At 40.2% G+C, this 18,274-nt stretch overlaps 1 protein-coding gene and 1 non-coding gene across 3 annotated transcripts; both read left to right on the top strand.

The window, feature by feature from the left end:
* The first annotated feature begins 3,237 nt into the window (after window positions 1–3,237).
* On the top strand, window positions 3,238–16,431 carry TMCO5A (transmembrane and coiled-coil domains 5A). 2 transcript variants are annotated; one of them, XM_043920736.1, is made up of 12 exons: window positions 3,238–3,344; window positions 3,614–3,659; window positions 4,667–4,816; window positions 5,230–5,353; window positions 6,036–6,086; window positions 6,814–6,885; window positions 8,254–8,310; window positions 8,748–8,807; window positions 9,237–9,301; window positions 10,738–10,795; window positions 12,751–12,791; window positions 16,233–16,431. In XM_043920736.1, exons 1-12 carry the CDS (start codon window positions 3,314–3,316, stop codon window positions 16,429–16,431), a joined length of 954 nt encoding a protein of 317 aa, XP_043776671.1. In that variant the 5' UTR covers window positions 3,238–3,313. The 2 variants fall into 2 exon arrangements, with proteins under 2 accessions (XP_043776671.1, XP_043776672.1); XM_043920737.1 differs by lacking the exons at window positions 10,738–10,795; window positions 12,751–12,791; window positions 16,233–16,431 and adding an exon at window positions 10,311–10,379.
* LOC122706060 lies at window positions 13,135–13,239 on the top strand. Its single transcript, XR_006344311.1, has one exon. It is a non-coding gene; the product is annotated as a small nucleolar RNA U13 (small nucleolar RNA).
* Window positions 16,432–18,274: the final 1,843 nt, after the last annotated feature.

The raw sequence follows: 18,274 nt of genomic DNA, 5'->3' as shown, positions 1-18,274 counted from the left end.
TCTTTGCCTTCACGTTTGAGTTGAAGTTTCCACTTTTGAGAAAGTTACTCTGAAAGAAAATTCAAAACTATTTTAGGAACCTAAAGATTATACAGAACACAGAGTTGTATATATCTTTTTGAGTTAGTATTTTTGTTTCCTTCAGATAAATATCCAGAAGTGGAATTGCTAGATCATATGGTAGTTCTATTAAGTTTCTGAGGAACCTCCATGCCATTTTCCATAGTGGCTGCACCAATTTACATTCTCACCAACAGTGCACTAGGGTTCCCTTTTCTCTACATCCTCACCAACACTTGTTACTTCTTGTCTTTTTGTTACTAGCCATCCTAACAGGTGTGAGATGGTTATCTCACTATGGTTTTGATTTGCATTTCCCTGATGATTAATGATGTTGAGCATCTTTCCATGTGACTGTTGGGCATCTGTATGCCTCCTTCTTTGGAAAAAATGTTTATTCAGGTTATTCAGATCTTCTGCCCATTTTTTAATTGGATTGTTTGGGAAGGGGGTTGATACAGAGTTGTATAAGTTCTTTGTATATTTTGGATATTAGCCCTGTTAGTGGAAATAGCCACTAAAAGTAAGTAAGGACTTAAGGAAAATAGCATACTTGTTCTGTATTCAAAAAATAATGAATGATCTGAAATGGGATTCTAGAGCCTTGTCTTGAGCTTCAAAACCAAGCTCATTTATAAAAAATATCCAAAGATTTTGCCACAGTAAAAGTGAAGACAAGTGAGGTGAACAGAAGGAAAAGCTCTCCTTCCTGTGAGGCAGCAGGAAGGGCCAGGGAGAGCCCGGGCAGCTCCATCCAGGACTGTCAGGCAGCAGGTCAGACTCCCTGTGGCAGAAAGGCGAGACCCAGCACACACAGCCTGAGTGCCCGGAATGGAAAAGAGCACGTGTTTTCGCAACAGACTTTCCCACAAAGGCCACTGCATTTCTGACAGCAATGCAGCAAACCTGACGTGTCTCTCAGCAGCTCTCCGCACGGGGCAAGGCACAGCACAGCAACGTTAGCAAGGTGATAACTGCCGCCCCAAAGCTGCACGAGGCATTAATCAAGCCACCTCCTGAAGAGCAAGAAGGATTATATCAAGGACCTTAATTTGCCCCCAAGGCCCTGTTTTTACCTTGATTTAGCAGTTCTCCCTATAGCAATCTGTTGTCCTCATCCCACACAGGCCCCAAGCTTGGGGTTCTGTTGCTCCTACAGGCTTGCCTTTGGTAACCCCTCAAGGAGAAAAGCTCCCCAGGAAGGACATAGAGCTTTATTTTTATCTCAGTCAAAGTCCCTATCCAATCCATTAATAGTTACAATAACCTTGGTCCAGGGCATTTCCTGGAGAAGCCATAACTAGCTGGGGTTAATGAACTCTCTCTACCATTAATTCCTGGGAGAGGCCATTGGCCTGAATTGTTACTTAATTACTCTTCTGTGTACAGCTTCATAAAGCAACGGAATGCCTTTTTTCAGGAAGAAGGGAGATGGTAATGGGGGTCATCAGAGGCCATTAATTTTACAAATAGTTTATTAGAAACTACAGTATGTTAAGAAGTCACTCTGGCCCACAAATCAACTCAATGCAGTCCTTGTTAAGTCGAGATCCAAAACTTCCTAGGTTTCCATGATTCACACACACAAAGTTACAAATGGTGCAGAATCTGGTCAAAAAGTACATACCCAGGTATGCAGAAGTATATTCTTTATATTCTGCAAATGATCTTATCTTCCCCTTTAGCTCTGACTTCTTAAGTTGGCAGAAAAGACTCAATGGGACCAATTCAAGATACCATAGACTTTTCCTAGTTAAAAATCTCTTTCAGGTAATTTCTCAGTCTGGGGAGATTCTCCTTCTCTAGAGCTCTCCTCTTTCCCTGGAGAGTGGCAGGTGCAGGGGAAAGCTGTGTATCCTTGAGGTGGACTGAAGGAGGAGCTTTGGGTCTTCATACCTCTGCTTGTTGCTCCTAGGTCTGCTGGCCTTTCAGGATGCATGCTGGCCCATGCTCCTGATGACCATGACCTTTACTATTGCCCATGTGGGGTCTCTGGGTTCTGTGTCCACTCCAGCACAACCTAAGGTCTCCCATTCACTAGCCCTCTTAATGCAGCTACATCCACACTTCCAGGTCTGGGGGTGCTCAGCTGCACTACCCTGTTTCCAACTGTAACAGCTTCCCTCCCACACACATAAACACACTACATCTCCTCTTATCCCCTTCACCCATTTATGTTTCCTTCCAGCACTTTTCTCTTTTGTCATACCAAATAAAATTAATTTGCTCATTTATTTTGTTGTTTGTGTTATTACTACCCCCCACACACACCCCTCCTAGAACAGCAGTCCCCAAAACTTCTGATACCAGGAACCAGTTTCGTGGAAGACAATTTTTCTACGGACAAGGGTGGGGCAAATGGTTTCAGGATGATTCAAGGCATTACATTTATTGTACACTTTATTCCTATTACTGTTACATCAGCTCTACCTCAGATCGTCAGGCATTACATCCCAGAGTTGGGGACCCCTGCCCTAGAAGGTAAACTCCATGAGGGCAAGTGTCTTGACTGTTTAGTGTACTCTGTCTAATGCTTAGAACAGTGCCTGGACTACTAAGGGGCTCAGTGTTTGTCAAATGAACGAGTAGTTAGTTGGCTACATGATGGGATTAGACTGCTGGCCTTAGGCCTCAGACTTTCTATATCAGCTACACTTGGGCAGTGAGAGAGCACAACCTGCCAGAGAAGTAAAAAACAGGGGCTACCCCCTTCATACAGCCCAGAAATCAGATCCATTCAACTACTGCTGCCAAAGGGAAGACATGACCATGAAACACACACCCAGCTAGGCTCTGCAGTCTCCAGAGGTGGTGAGAAACCGTTGCCACCCAACCCACTGTGACATGCTGCTCCGCCCTCCCCATGTCAACAGCAGAGTCATGAAGGTTCTGAGAATCTATTGCACAGTTCCACTGGGGAAAGATTTGATGCTTCAGCAGCTAACTGCCTAGGGCAGAATCAGGAAGACCATACACATCAGAAGGGAGGTGGAGTTTATGGAAGAAATGGAGATAAAGGGGAAACCAAGGAGGCACAGCAAGCCAAATTACTTACTTCTGCTTGGTTTTTCTGAAACCTATTTAATACTAAGATCTTAATATCTGGAGATTCTTATAGATGCCAGGCTAGAGAGCACAGAGATTACTTTTCGGAGAAGTTATACACCTACACCCATGTCCATGACCTCTTTAGGAAAGCAACTGGGCCTGGATCAGAAAGGGACTTAAGAACAACTGATAACTATTGATTCTTATGGCAGCATATGAATTCCAAAGGATCTTGTGTAGGTGAACTATCTCCGAATACATCTGCTAGCAGGATATATGCTAAAATATCCAGTACATACTGTATCCTCACTGCATCCTTACTGAGGCATAATCAGGTCATGAGTAGAAAACCAAAAGGCTGAATTTTGTCATGGCCAAAACATGAAGTTGGTGGGAAGAAACCAGTTAATTTTGTTTCTGTATTTGGGGGCTCTAAGCTGGTTACCCTATTTCATAAATGGACCCATTTCCCCAATTCATTAGATACATCTCTGTGATATTTTAGGGAAATCTACAATGGAAGAACAAAAGGAAGATCAGCTAGATTATGAGTAAGTAATTCTAATTACACAAAGCCACATCCAAGGACCAAGGTATGAGGAAGGCCCGCTGCTGATGTCTTGCTTCATGTCCCAGTTTTCCTCTCCCTCCCCATCTACTATCTATCCATCCCCCACTGCATTCAGCCCCAAGCGCTTTGTGCCCTCCTGAAGGGACAGCTTTTATAAGTTTTCCCTTCTAAGTGATAGCTATTTTAAAGTCCTTCCAAGGTAGGACTTCCTTTTCCAAAATCATCCCTCATTCTTACTCAAAAATCTCTCTGCCTCACTAACTTATTTATGGCTAATTATTTAAAAAGCCAACTACTTAATTGATACAAGAAAAAGAAAAGTTTACTAAGAGCTTCCCATGTGCCAGCTACCCTTTCTAGACCACACTAGTGTTAACCTTTATTTTATTCAAATTTACTTCAAAAAGATGTTTGCATTCTTAAAAGCGTATGCATGGTTCACATCCGTTAACTTAATGGAGTGACTGTCATGGTACATTTTTCAAGCTTTGTAGTAGGCACTGGAGCAGAAGTTTTGAGATAAGGAGGAAGGGAAAGACTAAAGCTGTCCCTGCCAGTGGAAATCACTTGTGCCTCTGCATGAGGCCGGACCCAATCATTAGGAATGTGCCAGCTACCTGGATAAAAGTACTTAACAAAAGTGGATTGCATGAGCAGATTCTGTGGACAATTTGTCTGAGAAACCAGTGCAGAGGGCTGTTTAAGGAAGCAAGACTTCTGGAACCAAAGTAGAGGTGCACTAGTATATCAAGCACTTTGGCTGAGAAAGCCGGGAAAAACCTCCCTTGCTAACCAAGTTGAGACTTACTGAAACAAATTGTAGAGCATGATTAAGAAATATAATTTCCTAAGAATGAAAATGGAAAGCTATGTTCCCAGAAATAGCCAGGTTAATGAATTTAACACCTTTTAGATATGCCCTTTAGTCCAAAGATTACTGACCTTAAAATAACTGGCCCTTGTTCATTTTGGGGACTGAGTCTACAGGTCAGAGAAAGTGGAAATCTTAAGATTGGCCCAGTCAAAGAAAAACATTAACAGTTTGAATATGGACCTTGAAAGGGATATGCAGAGAATAGATGAAGCAAATCAGGACCTTCTTGTCAAAATCCACGAGAAAGAAGATGAGATTCAGAGGTGAGTGTTGGGGTTCCATGTGGAAAGTACTCAGTCCAGAGGATGGGATGGGAAAAAAGGGACAAAACTGAATTTTCCAGTTTGTTCTAGATATCTAAATCTTATACAGCAAAGTTTCTCCTTCATTCTTCGGCATTTCTCTACAGCTCAAACCTACAGCAAGTTTCAAGGAGATTCCTAAAAAATTGGGTGATATTTACCTGAGTTGAAAGAACATTGAGGTATTTGATTTGGGAATTAGAGGAATCTTACTTTTCCTGCCTTGAAAGTGATTCTGAGAATCTAAGAATCCAGGAGAGAAGGGTTTCCAACTTGAGATTCATATTTACGGTCACTGAGGTACCCTTGAAACTGATATATGTGTTTTATCAGTTCTGAAACTGAGTTCCTCACAGTGTGTGCTTGGCATCCAGGTTGGAAAATGAGATCACTCAGACCAGGGACCTGGCAGAGGATGAGGAGTGGGAGAAGGAGAACAGCGCCACGATGGAAAGGGAAAGAGCCTTGCAGGAGGTGGAAGAAGAAACTGCCAGACTGGTAAGCAAGAGACTGGGAAGTGCTGTTTCACAGGTTACATTCATTATCCTGTCTCTCATCAAGCATGAGATAAGTTGCTGCTGTTGTTGAGTTGCTCAGTCATGTCTGATTCTTTTTGACTCCATGAACTGCAGCACACCGGGCTTCCCTGCCCTTCACTATCTCCAGGAGTTTGCTCAAACTCATGTCCATTGAGTTGGTGATGCCATCCAACCATCTCATTCTCTGTCGCCCCCTACTCCCCTTACCCTTAACCTTTCCCAGCGTCAAGGTCTTTTCCAATGAGTCAGTTCTTAACCTCAGGTGGCCACAGTATTGGAGCTTCAGTTTCACCGTCAGTCCTTCCAAAGAATGAGATAGTCTCTCCTTTTTACATACAATGTGTAGTCAACTTAAAAGTTGTGGCAGGATGTGACCATCTATGGAAAGGAATGTGTGGAGGTTAGGTTTTCTTTGGTAATATTTAGTACTGGAAAGCCCTGTGTGTGGGCATCTCTGTTCCTGGTAAGTTGGCAGGTATGTATTGAGATCAAACCACAGATTCCTAACCTGACATTATGCAGTAAGACAGAGTTTCTGCAGGAAAAATCACTGGAGTAAAATGGAGAACAATCAACTGAAAAAAAAAAAAAGATGATGATATGCACACACCCACTTACACTCTGCTTTTTTCTCTCAACAGGAAAGGAAGAATGAGACCCTGGTCCACAACATAGCAGAACTTGAAAGAAAGGTGGGATAGGGCTCTTGTGTTCCCCAGTGTTCCCGCTGCATCCACAGTCATCAGAGAGGCAAGGGAACAAAAGTGATCATAGGGGATTCCACGTGTCAGACCAGCCTGTGCTGGGGTGGGAACTACTCTCCTGAAACTTAGCCCAATAACATAAATAAATTCCACTGATCTTCCCTACAAGTATCAGATGAAAGAAATGGGTGGGGTATTCAGGATATTCAGTGATACAGTGGGTTCTTCATTGTGTTATCAGGAAAAGGATTCCAATAGACACTCTGGAAGTGATTGGTTGGCAACTTTGTAGTGAGAATTAATTTTACTTTCAACATAGACTTTTAAAAACACTTAATTCTTAAGGATTCCCTTTTCTTCATCGAGACATTCCCTTTATCTTAACTCCTGCTCAGAATACAGTGGGCTTCCTATGTTTACTGCGCTTTCTGACCCAGGTCTGCAGCCCTTAGTAACCCAGCATGGATTAGGAGTTTGGAAAAGTACCCCTGTCTTGAGCAGATCTAGCTTTGATGACCAAGACTAGTGAGAAGAAATTGGAGGCAGAATAAAAATGTTTTTAAGGGCACCAAGTATCCACCAAAGGACCATCTCCTGACAGCTTTTATCAAGGCCAAATTACCAGCCCACACACGCCAGAGAATGTCTTTGTCTTTTTTTGTTTTTTTGGATGTATTTTTTATTTGCAATTGAATTTTTTTATTTGAAACTGTAGCTTACAAGGAAATCTCAAAAGGCAACAAAGTGTGAACAAGACAACGTAAAGGGAACCCCAGAAGAGTCAAAGGTAAGTTGAAAAGCAATCTTGAATGGGTTTGGACTATGTGAACAGGAAACAAGCCTTCAAGTTGAAACAACTGTCAAAGTTGAGATAAATTCTTTATAGTTTTACCCATGTCAGGCATAAGCCTGGACCATTGAGTGCTGAATTTTCCTCTGCTCTTAGTCAGGAATTTTGCTCTGAAGCCATATATTTTGTTCTTTCTTCCATGAGGAAGAGCAGAAACACAAATACATATGTTACACTGGAGGCAGCTGAAGTCTCTAATTTAAATCCTGGCCCCAGTACTTAGTGTGGTATATGAAGGGCAATTTAATCAGTCCCTCCCAACCGCAGTTTGAAAATTGAGTGAAATTGTATATATAAACTAATCTTTCCCTTTTTTGGACAGCTAAAACCTGAAATCCCATAATTTTAAAGTGACTATTTAATAGTCTGGCTAAGGTATGTGTATGAATTCATAGAGACAGAGCTAGGATCTGTAAATCTACTGTATGCTGGGAAATTTACATATCCCATCATGGGATCCAGTCTAGGAAAAGAAATCACTAAATTGGTCATACAAGTATCTAGTGAGTTTTACCTAAGTAAGGTGATTATATGCGTGCTAAGTCGCTTCAGTTGTGTCCGACTCTTTGAGACCCTATGGACAGCCACATAACTTCCTCATCCACACCAAAGTTCACGGTCTTGGCCCTTGTTATAACCTCTGCATGGAACATATTTCCTCCAGATCTCCATTTGGCTAATATTTTCATTTAGACTTCAACTCAAGTATCATCCGAGAGACCTTCATAAACCACCTATAATCGCTCTTACTCCATCACACACTCTCAGCACTCTTCTGTGTTTTTATTTCTCTCACAGCACTTATCATTATCATGTTGACTTGTTATGTCCCCCACATAGAATGCCAACTCTGCGAGGCAGAGAGCCTGTCAGTCCTGCTCATCACTGTACCCTCAGTACTCCCCTCGCCCTTTCCCTGTCATTCCAGTAGAGTGGCGGATATAAAATGGCTTTCATCAAATATTCAAGGAAGGAAAAGAGGAATACAGGGGGGAAGAAAGGACTGAGTAATGAATATATAAATGCAAAGGGGACAGTGACATTTTCAAGAGTGTATTTTCTAAGAGAAATAGCTAAGGAAGAAGGAAGCTAAGAATTGAAGTTTAAGAGCGAAGGAGCACTGATAGATGCTCAGTGCATTCACCAGGCAGCCGCACAGGATGGTTTGACTGCTCTCCATCAAAGAGATATCTGAAATGTGCCTGATGCACTTCAACCACCTGTGAGATAAACTTCGTGATAACATTTCAGAATGAAATTCTGCTTTTGCCTTGCTGAGTTACCAGCCTCTTTTCCTGTCTATAGGTTAAGTTACAACAACTGGAAGCCTCCTGTGCAGACCAAGAGAAGGAACTGGCCAAGGTAACCACAAACATCAATGTTACTTCTCCCATAGGAAGGGAAATGTGATTCTTGGTCCGGCAATCTAACACATTCTTCAAATGACTGAGTTATAATAATGTTGTACTTCCAAAACTACATGGGATCAGGAGGCTAAGAAGGAAAGGAGGATGAATATAGTATTCTAGGTTACCTTCTATTTAACATTTTTATAGGATACATTCCATAATGTCTATTTTCCACAAATTAGTATCTATTCTTCTCCCAACTATCCCCAAATAATCTCCATGGGACTATAAAGTATATCCTCAGAAAATAAGTTTATATGTACAAAAAACATATTTAGAAAAACTAGAAGCCTACATTTAGGGTCTTGTACACAGGAGGAAACAAGTATACTATTGTTCTTATAGAAATTTCCTGAGAAAATTTAAGACTAATAAATTTTGGCTTCCCAGGTAATAGAAGACTATGCATTTGTGGCCCAGCTCTGTGAAGATCAAGCTCTCTGCATAAAGGTACAGCCTCTCAGTAAAGAGATAGCAAAGGGTTTGTTCGGGTACACGGTGAAATGGAAATAGGTTTTTCAGAGAAGACCATCTGGAATAATTTTAACTCTTCAAGGTGTCACTCCAAAGGGACTTTAGAGTCCTTGACACTCCATCACCAATATCATTCTTTTACTTATCTGGTCTCCCAGCCCCTAGTGCCTTTAACTTAATGATGAGCACTTTTCCTATTTATAATCCCAATTATTCCCAGAGGCCTGTCCAATGGTGAAATGTAGTGAGAGATCAGTAACGGTGGAGTGAAGGCTAGGAAGGAGGAAAAGTGGCAGTGGGAATATCAAACATCTATGTTACAATGTAATAATGTGTGTTTATTATGATTAGGAAAAGCACAGGGCTTTAATTAGTAACTGTGCTTTCCTTTATTTCTCTTTGAAGAAGTACCAGGAAACTTTGAAGAAAATACAAGAAGAACTAGAAACTCGATTCCTTGAGAGAGAAGTGTGAGCTTTGGCAAACAAAGGAACATCCTGGTTTTAGTGGTAACTCCATCTCAGCCTGGGTCAGAGCAAACATCTCTCTGACTAATTCCAATTTGGAATTGCATGAGCCCTAACACCACATATCTTCCCCCTCCATAGTGATCAGGTCAACTCCCCCTACACTACACCAACTTTATTTTTTTTTTTAAGGCAAGATAAATGAATTCATATACTGTTACTGTATAAATAAACAATTTCTTAAAACAGCACCATTTTCAAGTGTATACACAATATGATTACAATAAACCAAATTAAAATGCAGGTCCTTTTCCCAGCTTTCTTAAAAGAATCTAGAAATGCATCTCCCTTCCTAACTTTATCATATTACCAATTATTTGGGTTTATATTAAGGCCAGGAACGTGTGCCTTAAAAAGGGCTAGCGGTCAGGCACCTTGACAAGCAGAGCATGCCTTATATTTCACAGAAAAGGGCTTATAATTTATACCGTCCTCACTTACCTCAAATATACAGAAATTATAAACCATATGGGATAGGTATGACATTAACCTCCAGACACCCGCTAAGGCTATCATATTATGAAACTCAAACTGTATACTATTATACTATATTAAACATAAATAAAAGAAAAGCCTCCCCCCAAAAAAGACTCCTTAAGTTTCTCAAAAGAGTTTAACTCTTTTGTGGTTGTCGTTTAGTTGTTAAGTTGTGTCCAACTCTTTTGAGATTCTATAGACTTTAGCCCTCCAGGTTCCTCTTTTCATGGGATTTCCCAGGCAAGAATACTGAAGTGGATTTCCATTTCCTCCTCCAGGGGGTCTTCCCAGCCCAGGGATCGAATCTGGTCTTCTGCATTGGCAGGCAGATTCTTAACCACTGAGCTCCCTGGGAGACACTTAAATTCTTCAGTTTAAATCAAAAACTTCACTTCAATTTCTTGACCCTCTTTAGAAGTTAAATCTTAACTCAGTCAAGAAGTATCTCTATTTATTAAATATTTTGGAATCTTAGGATGAAGAGAAAGAGACCCAAACTGCATAAAGCCTCTAAATAAGCAGGCACACACGGTGACCTGGTGTCCAAGGCACCGGGACCTGGAGGCTCCCACCCTTAAAGGACACCTTCAAGTCTCCCAAAATCCTTCCTGAGTACTAGGTATGGCTTGACTGCTAAGCTAAGTTTCTAAACCAAGACTATTCAACAAAAATTTATATGCTATCTATTAAGTATCCACTAAGCCATTTACTGAGTACTTGAAAAACAGGTAATATGACTGAGGAAATTATTTTTTAATTAATTTAAATATCTGCATGTAGCAAATGGCTACAATAGTGGACAACATAGCATTAGAATATAAAACTATTTTAAAATAACCACCATAGAGTATGAATCTCCGTGTGTACTTTATCCAATCTCTGTCTTGGTTCTTTTCCCCCAGGTCAAAAGTTATGTGCATGAACTCCACAAGCAAAGAGTGTAACAGCCAAAATAACAAGGCAAGTACCCACTCCATCTTCAGCATCATTGCCTTTCAAAGGAGTTTCTAAAATTACTATAAGCCACCAAACATCTATCAATCTTCCCATGTGCATTTTCCAAGAACAGTACTAGATGTAATTTCAAAGCATTCCAACCTTAAACCAAGAGGACACTAGGAACAACGGTTTTCCCTCCTACAGCCATGTAAATGATGTGTTCTCAAAGAAACCAGTCCAAGAGCAGAGAGAGTTTAGAATGGAAGCAAGAAGGAACAGTAACTGAGGGTGCACTCTACGGAGAAAAGGCCAATGTATACCCACTGCTCTGCACCAGTCACAGCACTCTTTCCTGATGATCCCAGCATGGTCCGGGATCTTTCACTGCACAGAATGCTAAGGGCATCTATTACCATCTAACAAGAGTTGGCCTATGAGTTAAAACATAGCAAGCGATTGTCTCTTTATGATACACCTTCCATGTCTGTACAGCTTTAACATCATGATGCTACCAGCACATATGCAAAGGTCTGAAGGAAACAGATATGGACATAGAGCACCAGACCTCTGGGCCTGCTTGGTATCTTATGGCAGCAAACATAGATAAATCTTACTGGACTTGAGTTGTAATTTATACTTCCTTAGAACCAAGCCTGACATTCATCAGGAATTTTATATTGTTGAGATATACAGTCTTTATAATCATAGAAAGGAGAAGTCATCTCTTCTTTAAAAGCAAATATCGACAATTGACTATCCTTGAAGTCCTCCAGATGTCTGAATATTTATTAGACTGTATGACTGTAGTTCTCACTGTTCTGAACAGGTTATTCTGGTCCCAAGCTTATGTACTCCATTCAGCAAGACAAACTCCTGAAATAACTGAAGTCCACCTCTCTAGAACCAAGCTTGGCATGTTCCCCAATGCGTCCCATCGTCTAATCCCAGTGGCTCATTAAATCATTCCTTCTGGCCACCTATCAGAGAAACAATAGGGTTGTCTTCATCAGGATTATGAGAGTACCATGAGATGGTTCAATGACCTATGAGGTTTGAGCAATCCCTGTGGAGAGGCTACCTGAGCAGGTGACCAGCTAGCATGCCACTTAATCTCACTCAAGCTGTAGAATCGACTTTGTAACCCAGAAAGCTACCTTCTAATTCCAATTCAGCAAGCCTATTTCCACAGTTTTAAAATGTGATCATAATTCCTCTTCCTTTTTATCTCACAAAGAAGTTAAAAGGAAAATAACTGAGAAAACATTTGGAAAAGAAATGTCATAGAAATCCAGAGTATATCTTCATCTTTACATTTTTATAGCTTTCAAATTTTATCTCTTAGAATATGTTTGTGTGGTTTGTATAGCCTATAAACTTCTCTAAGGGTCAGTGGCTAATCCAAAGGTAAGGGTATAGTTGAGACAGCCCAGAAAGTGGACTCAGAGGACCTGGGATCCAGGCCTGGTCCTGCCACTTACTAGCTGTATGACCTTCCCTTTCTATGTCTTCTTTCTTTACTATCAGAATATAAAAAGGTGATGCAGTTACATATATATGTGTATGTGTATGTATATATATATATATGGGTATCCCCAGGTGGCTCAGTGGTAAAGAATCCGCCTGCCAATGCAGGAGACATGAAATCAACCCCTGGGTCTGGAAGATCCCCTGGAGGAGGACATGGCAACCCATTCCCGTATCCTTGCCTGAAAAATCCCATAGACAGAGAGATTGGCGGGCTGCAGTCTATGGGGTAGCAAACAGTCCGACATGACTGAAGGACTGAGCGCACACACACACATCCATATATACCCACATATATTTGACTTTGAAAACTTCATCTCCTTATGTGTATGAAAAAAATCTGTTAAAATTTTATCTAAAATAACATTTAATTAACAGCTCAATGGATATTATTTGGCAGTGATAATAGCCTCCAGAAATTGTTTATTTATCACTGTCCTTTCCTCTCCTAGGATAACTCTCTCCAAAAGAAGAAAGCAGGGTTCTGTAAAAGGTAAGTAAATATCTTTGAGTAAACTTTCCAGAAAACTAGGAGTTCTACTTAGCTACTCTGGCAGAGAGCAAAGTCTAGACATACAACCACACACACACACATAGAGTCAAGTCAACAATGACTGCATTTCTCAGTCAATGCTATGACTTCCTTGTCTGAAGGTGATTACTAATCTCAACTTTCCAGTATTAGAAGCTAGTGGCCTAGCAGTAATTAGAAACAGGAATCTTATTACCTAGAAGAGATGTGGTAAGTCTCTTCTTACTCCTTTTTCCCTTTAACACTTTCAACTAGTTTGATGTGTCTGGTTTTCCAGTAACATCAGTAGATTAGAAATGGGGAGATCCTTCTGTGGTTCATAAGCATGATGACTGGGTTTTTACACTATTGCGTGAGATATGCTTCCCTTAAACTTTGCTACATCAGCATACTACCTCTTAATGTGAAAAATAAAAATAGGGAGAGAATTTCTAAATGCAAGGATACCACTGCCTAACAACAGATAAAAGGGAGAGAAAGTGATTGTGAAAAAGAGATAGCACCTAACAGTATCCAGCACACAATAACTGCTCAAAAATCTTATTAATACAAATAAGAACTCAAAATTCAAACAACTGAGTGGATATCAGCCCTTAGGGAATCACCGTGATTGCAAAGTAAAATTAGTATTGAAGCCCCTTCATTTTTAAGAAAAGGTCAAATTATGTTTAATATGTTTAAGAAGGCATAGAGAAACATAAATTTAAAGTGGTATGAAATGTGAGTTAGAAAGAGTCCCATCAAAATGGTTAACACAAAATTATTAGTGCTTAAAGGCCAGCTCCAATTGTCTGGAAAATTTGCTTAAGAGGGATACTCCTTCATACCAGATAAGTGAAGTAATACATATTCCAATATCCCTAAATACATGTTCCCAAAACAACTAAAAGAATTTTCTCTAGAACTCCTAGGCCACCTTCACCGATAATTCAAAAACCAGTGCCCAGCATGGAATTGCCCATGTGAACTCCTAGGATAAAAATTATCTGCCTTAAAAAAAAAAAAAATTATCTGCCTTAAAGAGAGTTGGTAGCCTAAAGAAAATTTAGTAGCCTAAAGTCCAGCAGATTTACCTTATCACATTGAACTGCAAATGTCTTTCCTCTTGTCCTGATCCACATCCCTGGGACACTGGTATATGTGTGCTGATAAGAAAGCAAGGTTGTTCCTGAGATTGTCCCTAGGCATGTCCTCCCAGAGATGTCATCCCAGGCCCTTCTCATGAATACGGTATCCAACATCAAGGAGAGTGGTGGGAAGAGGACTGCAAACAGCTTTTGATTCTCATTTTGACCAAGATCCTGTACTAGAATGGATCTTATCATCAAGATTAACTCTACAGGAAAACTTCAGAAAACTGGAGGGGAAGGGGCCGTTTTTGACTGGTGAGTGGAATTGGACAGTGAATTTGTCCTGGGGCAGAAAGCAGCCTGCCACAGCTTGATGAGGGTAAGATAGCAAAGGAAACAGGGGAGGTTTGCTCATGTCAATCATATTAAAACCACAAGTGCAGAACAGTTAATCAGTTAAAAAAGGAATCAAGACTACCATAAGGCAATTTACAGAAATGTATTAGGAAATATTAAAGGTAACACAAATGAAAGAAGAGAATACCAAGATCATGGATAGGAGGTCTTAATATCATAAATATATCAATGGTCTCCAAATAATGGATAAAATCAGTTCAATTCCAATCAAACTCCCCAAAAGATTTTTCATGAAATTGAATAAAATGATAATAAAATATAGCATATATGGGAGAGTAAAGGGTCAAAAAATGACCTGGGCAATTTTAAAGGAGAGTTAAGGAATGAGAAACATGTCCTTTGAGATATCAAGACTTACTCAGAAGCTACAGTAATTATGATGGCATGGTGTTATCACAGGAATAGAAAAGTCAACCAATAGAATAGAACAAAGAGCTCAGAAACAGTGTACGTACAGAAACTTGATATATGACAGTGATTATATGTCAGAGGGTAAAGAAAGGATTGATTGTTCAATAAATATGGTGGGGGAAAAAATGGTTATCTAAATGAGAAAAAATAAGATTGAATCACTACTATACGGTATAACAAAAATCAAGCCCAGATAAGTTAAAGATGTAAATATCAATTTTTAAAAGCTTATAAAACTCAGTATTAGTCATCTATTGCTACATAACAAATTGCCCCAAAATTCAGTGACTGCAAACAGCAAACATTTTATCAACTCACATTTTCTGTGCGTCAGAAATCTGTGAGCTACTCAGCTGGGTGGTTCTAGTTCAGGGTCTGTTATGAGGATGCAGTTAAGATGTTGGCTGAAATTACAGTCATTAGAAGGCTTGGCTGAGGCCAGAGGATCTATTTCCAAAGGAGCTTACTCACACAGCTGGTTGTTGGCAGGAGGTCTCAGTTCCTCATAACAAGGCCCTCTCCAGCAGGCTGCTCGTGTGTCCTCGCAAACTCACAGCTGGCTTCCTCCTGAAACTAAGGAGGAAGCTGCAATGCTTTTAGTACATAGCCTAGGAAATCACACACTGTCACTTCCACGATATGCTGTTCTTTAGAAGCAAGTCATTCAAGTCTACTCCATGCTCCGATGGAAAGAAGTTCTCAAAAGGAGGAGTACCAAAGAATTTGTGGACATATTTGTAAACTACCATAAAGATTTAATAGAAAATAGTATCTTTTAGGGCAAGGGGTAGAGAATGACTTTTCAAGCAAGATTCAAAAAGCATTCATTCTAATTAAAGGAAAGGTTGGTAAATTAGACTTTATTAAAAATAAATTTTGAAAAAAACAACTTTTGTTCTTCAACACCTTAGAGCAGGTAAAAGTTATAAAATAGAGGGAAAATATTCAAAATAAACACAATGGAAAATGATTGATAACGAGAATATACAAAGTTTTCCTACAAATTAATAAGAAAGGCCCAAATAGCATAGTAGATAAATGGGCAAGAGGAATCACATAAAACCAATAAACATATGGACAAATGTTCAGCACCATCATTCACCAGGGAAATGCAAGCTAAGACCATAGTGATATATTACTTTATACACATTTGATTGGCAAAAGCTTTAAAATCTGATAATACCAGATGTTGAAGAGGTTATGGAGCCACAGAAACACACCCTAATAGAGCATAAATTGGAGCAAAAACAATTTTCCAAAATAAAAACAAACAAAACAAGATACCTTTAAATAGTGATAATGCTGAAAGAGAATTGTGATGGGAGATAATGGTGATGGGAGAGAGAGTAGCTGGCAGACCATATGGGAAGAGATTGCCTTTAAAAGGGGTTGTTAGGAGTAGAGACATCTGAATATCAAAGAATCAGACATGCATTTAGGTATGACTGTTTTATTCCAGGTTTTCTAACCTCTAGTTAACAGTTCCCCGGCTTTCTCTTTCCAGGATTTTTCAATATTTCTTTTTCACCACCCTGTTTTTCATCAGACTGCTGGGCTACTTGTTGTTCCATATAAGTTTTATAAATCCAGATCTCTTTGTCAACATACTGCCCAAGATACTGAGCAGGAACATCTTGTGGAAGCTAAGATGTTTCCTCTTCCCATCTCTCACACTTGAGACAGAGGACATGTTACCCCACTGATCCCCAAGAAATATCCTTGAGCAAAAGAAGACAAGTAGCATCTGAGTCCATAGACTAGGAGACACGGAACTTGTGGAGGGAAGAGGTTTTCTTCAGTTTTTCCCTTGAGGTTTGCCTACTTCATTACCATCCCTCCTTGCACTGTCTTTCCAAGATTAACCTTGTCCAGTAAAGAGCTCTGTCAATGGATTTCTGTGGCTATGTGGAAAAGCTAAATAGAACCAGAGAGTAAACAAAGTAGACAATTTGGGGGAATAATATCATAGATGCTGAACAAAATTAGAGTTGATCAGTTCTTCTGGTGAATCTTAAAAATTTAAGACACTGGATCCTGCAAAGCAGAAGATTGTTCATTACTTATATTAGAACTCTTTGGTTACACACTGCCTTAGTTTAAGTTAATGTATAAATCGATAGCACACAAAAAAAGTATTGCCTCATAGAACTAAAAATCTGGGACTCCAGGCATGGCTGGATCCAGAAGTCTGAAAACAATGTCATTGGAGCTTCACCTCTCTCTCTTCTCATTGAATGGGCATTTTCCATTTAGCAAGAAGATGGTACCAACAGCCTAAGCCTCATATTACCAGAGTTGCATCCTTAGCAGAATGAAAACATCTTTTCTAATAGCTCCAGCAGGAAAGTTCAGATAAATTGACTTAGTTGGGATCAACTGTCTACCCCTGTCACACAATCGGTATAGCCAAATGGATGGGAATACTCTGATTAGTTGAGCACGAATCCATGAACCATATGTCCAACCTCTTGAAAGGAACAAGGTAGGCAAAGGGACAAGAAAGAGATAAGGAATCAGCCCCATGTAAGCTATATGGAATGTGTTTCCCAAAGGAAAAGGGGCACTGAATTTCAGAGAAGGGGAAAAGGATACTGGAGGCAAAGGCAGACGTTGACTTAATCACTAGTTTTAGCCTTACACATAAACATACAACTTTGGCAATTAAACTCAGAACTGTAGCTCACTTCATGTGTCTTCCTGACAGTAAAAACTATAGCTTTTCAAGATCATAATTTGAGATAAACTATTGGAAAGAGCTCAGTATAAATATGTGAAAATCCAGATCTCCAAGGCTGAAGTAAGCAAGGATGCTAAAGTAAAGAGCGCATGGCATATTAACTGCTTCACAAACTTGGGATAACCTAAACATGGTCAAGTTGTGCTCAGTAGCTTCAGTCATGTCTGACTCTTTGCAACCCTATGGACTGTAGCCCACCAGACTCCTCTCCATGGGATTTTTCCAGGCAACAATACTGCAGTGGATTGCCACTTCCTCCTCCAGGGGATCCTCCTAACTCCGGGATCAAACTCGTGTCTCCTGCATTGCAGGCAGATTCTTTACCACTGAGCCACCATTTCCAATTAATTGTTGAACCATGCACATGCCTTATTAACAGGATATACTCAAGCTTCCTTTTGAACTTCCCCACCCTCCTAAATGATCAGGAGCCTTGACAGCTCTGAAGTCCAAGAGCACAAAGGGGTCACTGACTTCCACATCAGCAGGAAATGAACTTTAACTCTTTGGTTCACTGTCATTGCTTCTTGAGGCCACATGATGTCACTGTTGGAAACGTGTCCTACACAGGTTGAATAAGTAATTAATCATCTCAATGGAGCCACATCTGATAATAGGAAAGGACACTCTTAAGAATTATGTCAGGACAAGAGAAATCAGACAGGACTGTCTCAGCAAACCAGGATGTATAGTTGTGTGCTTAGCCGCTCAGTCGTGTCCAACTCTTGTAACCTGCCAGATTCCTTTGTCCATGGGATTCTCCAGGCAAGAATACCAGAGTGGGTTGCCATTTCCTTCTCCTGACCCAG

Source organism: Cervus elaphus, chromosome 12, assembly GCF_910594005.1.
Source record: "Cervus elaphus chromosome 12, mCerEla1.1, whole genome shotgun sequence".
Lineage (NCBI taxonomy): Eukaryota > Metazoa > Chordata > Mammalia > Artiodactyla > Cervidae > Cervus > Cervus elaphus.
Note: the sequence above shows the minus strand (reverse complement) of the source record. Positions and strands in the feature narration are given on the sequence as shown.

Bases quoted from the DNA above. Each gene is read 5' to 3' on its own strand.
- TMCO5A (XM_043920736.1), top strand. From the start codon at position 3,314: ATGGCAGCATATGAATTCCAAAGGATCTTGT. The intron at 3,345-3,613 runs GTAGGTGAACTA...GTGATATTTTAG, and splicing joins TGAATTCCAAAGGATCTTGT to GGAAATCTACAATGGAAGAA. The intron at 12,792-16,232 runs GTAAGTAAATAT...TTCTCTTTCCAG, and splicing joins AAAGCAGGGTTCTGTAAAAG to GATTTTTCAATATTTCTTTT.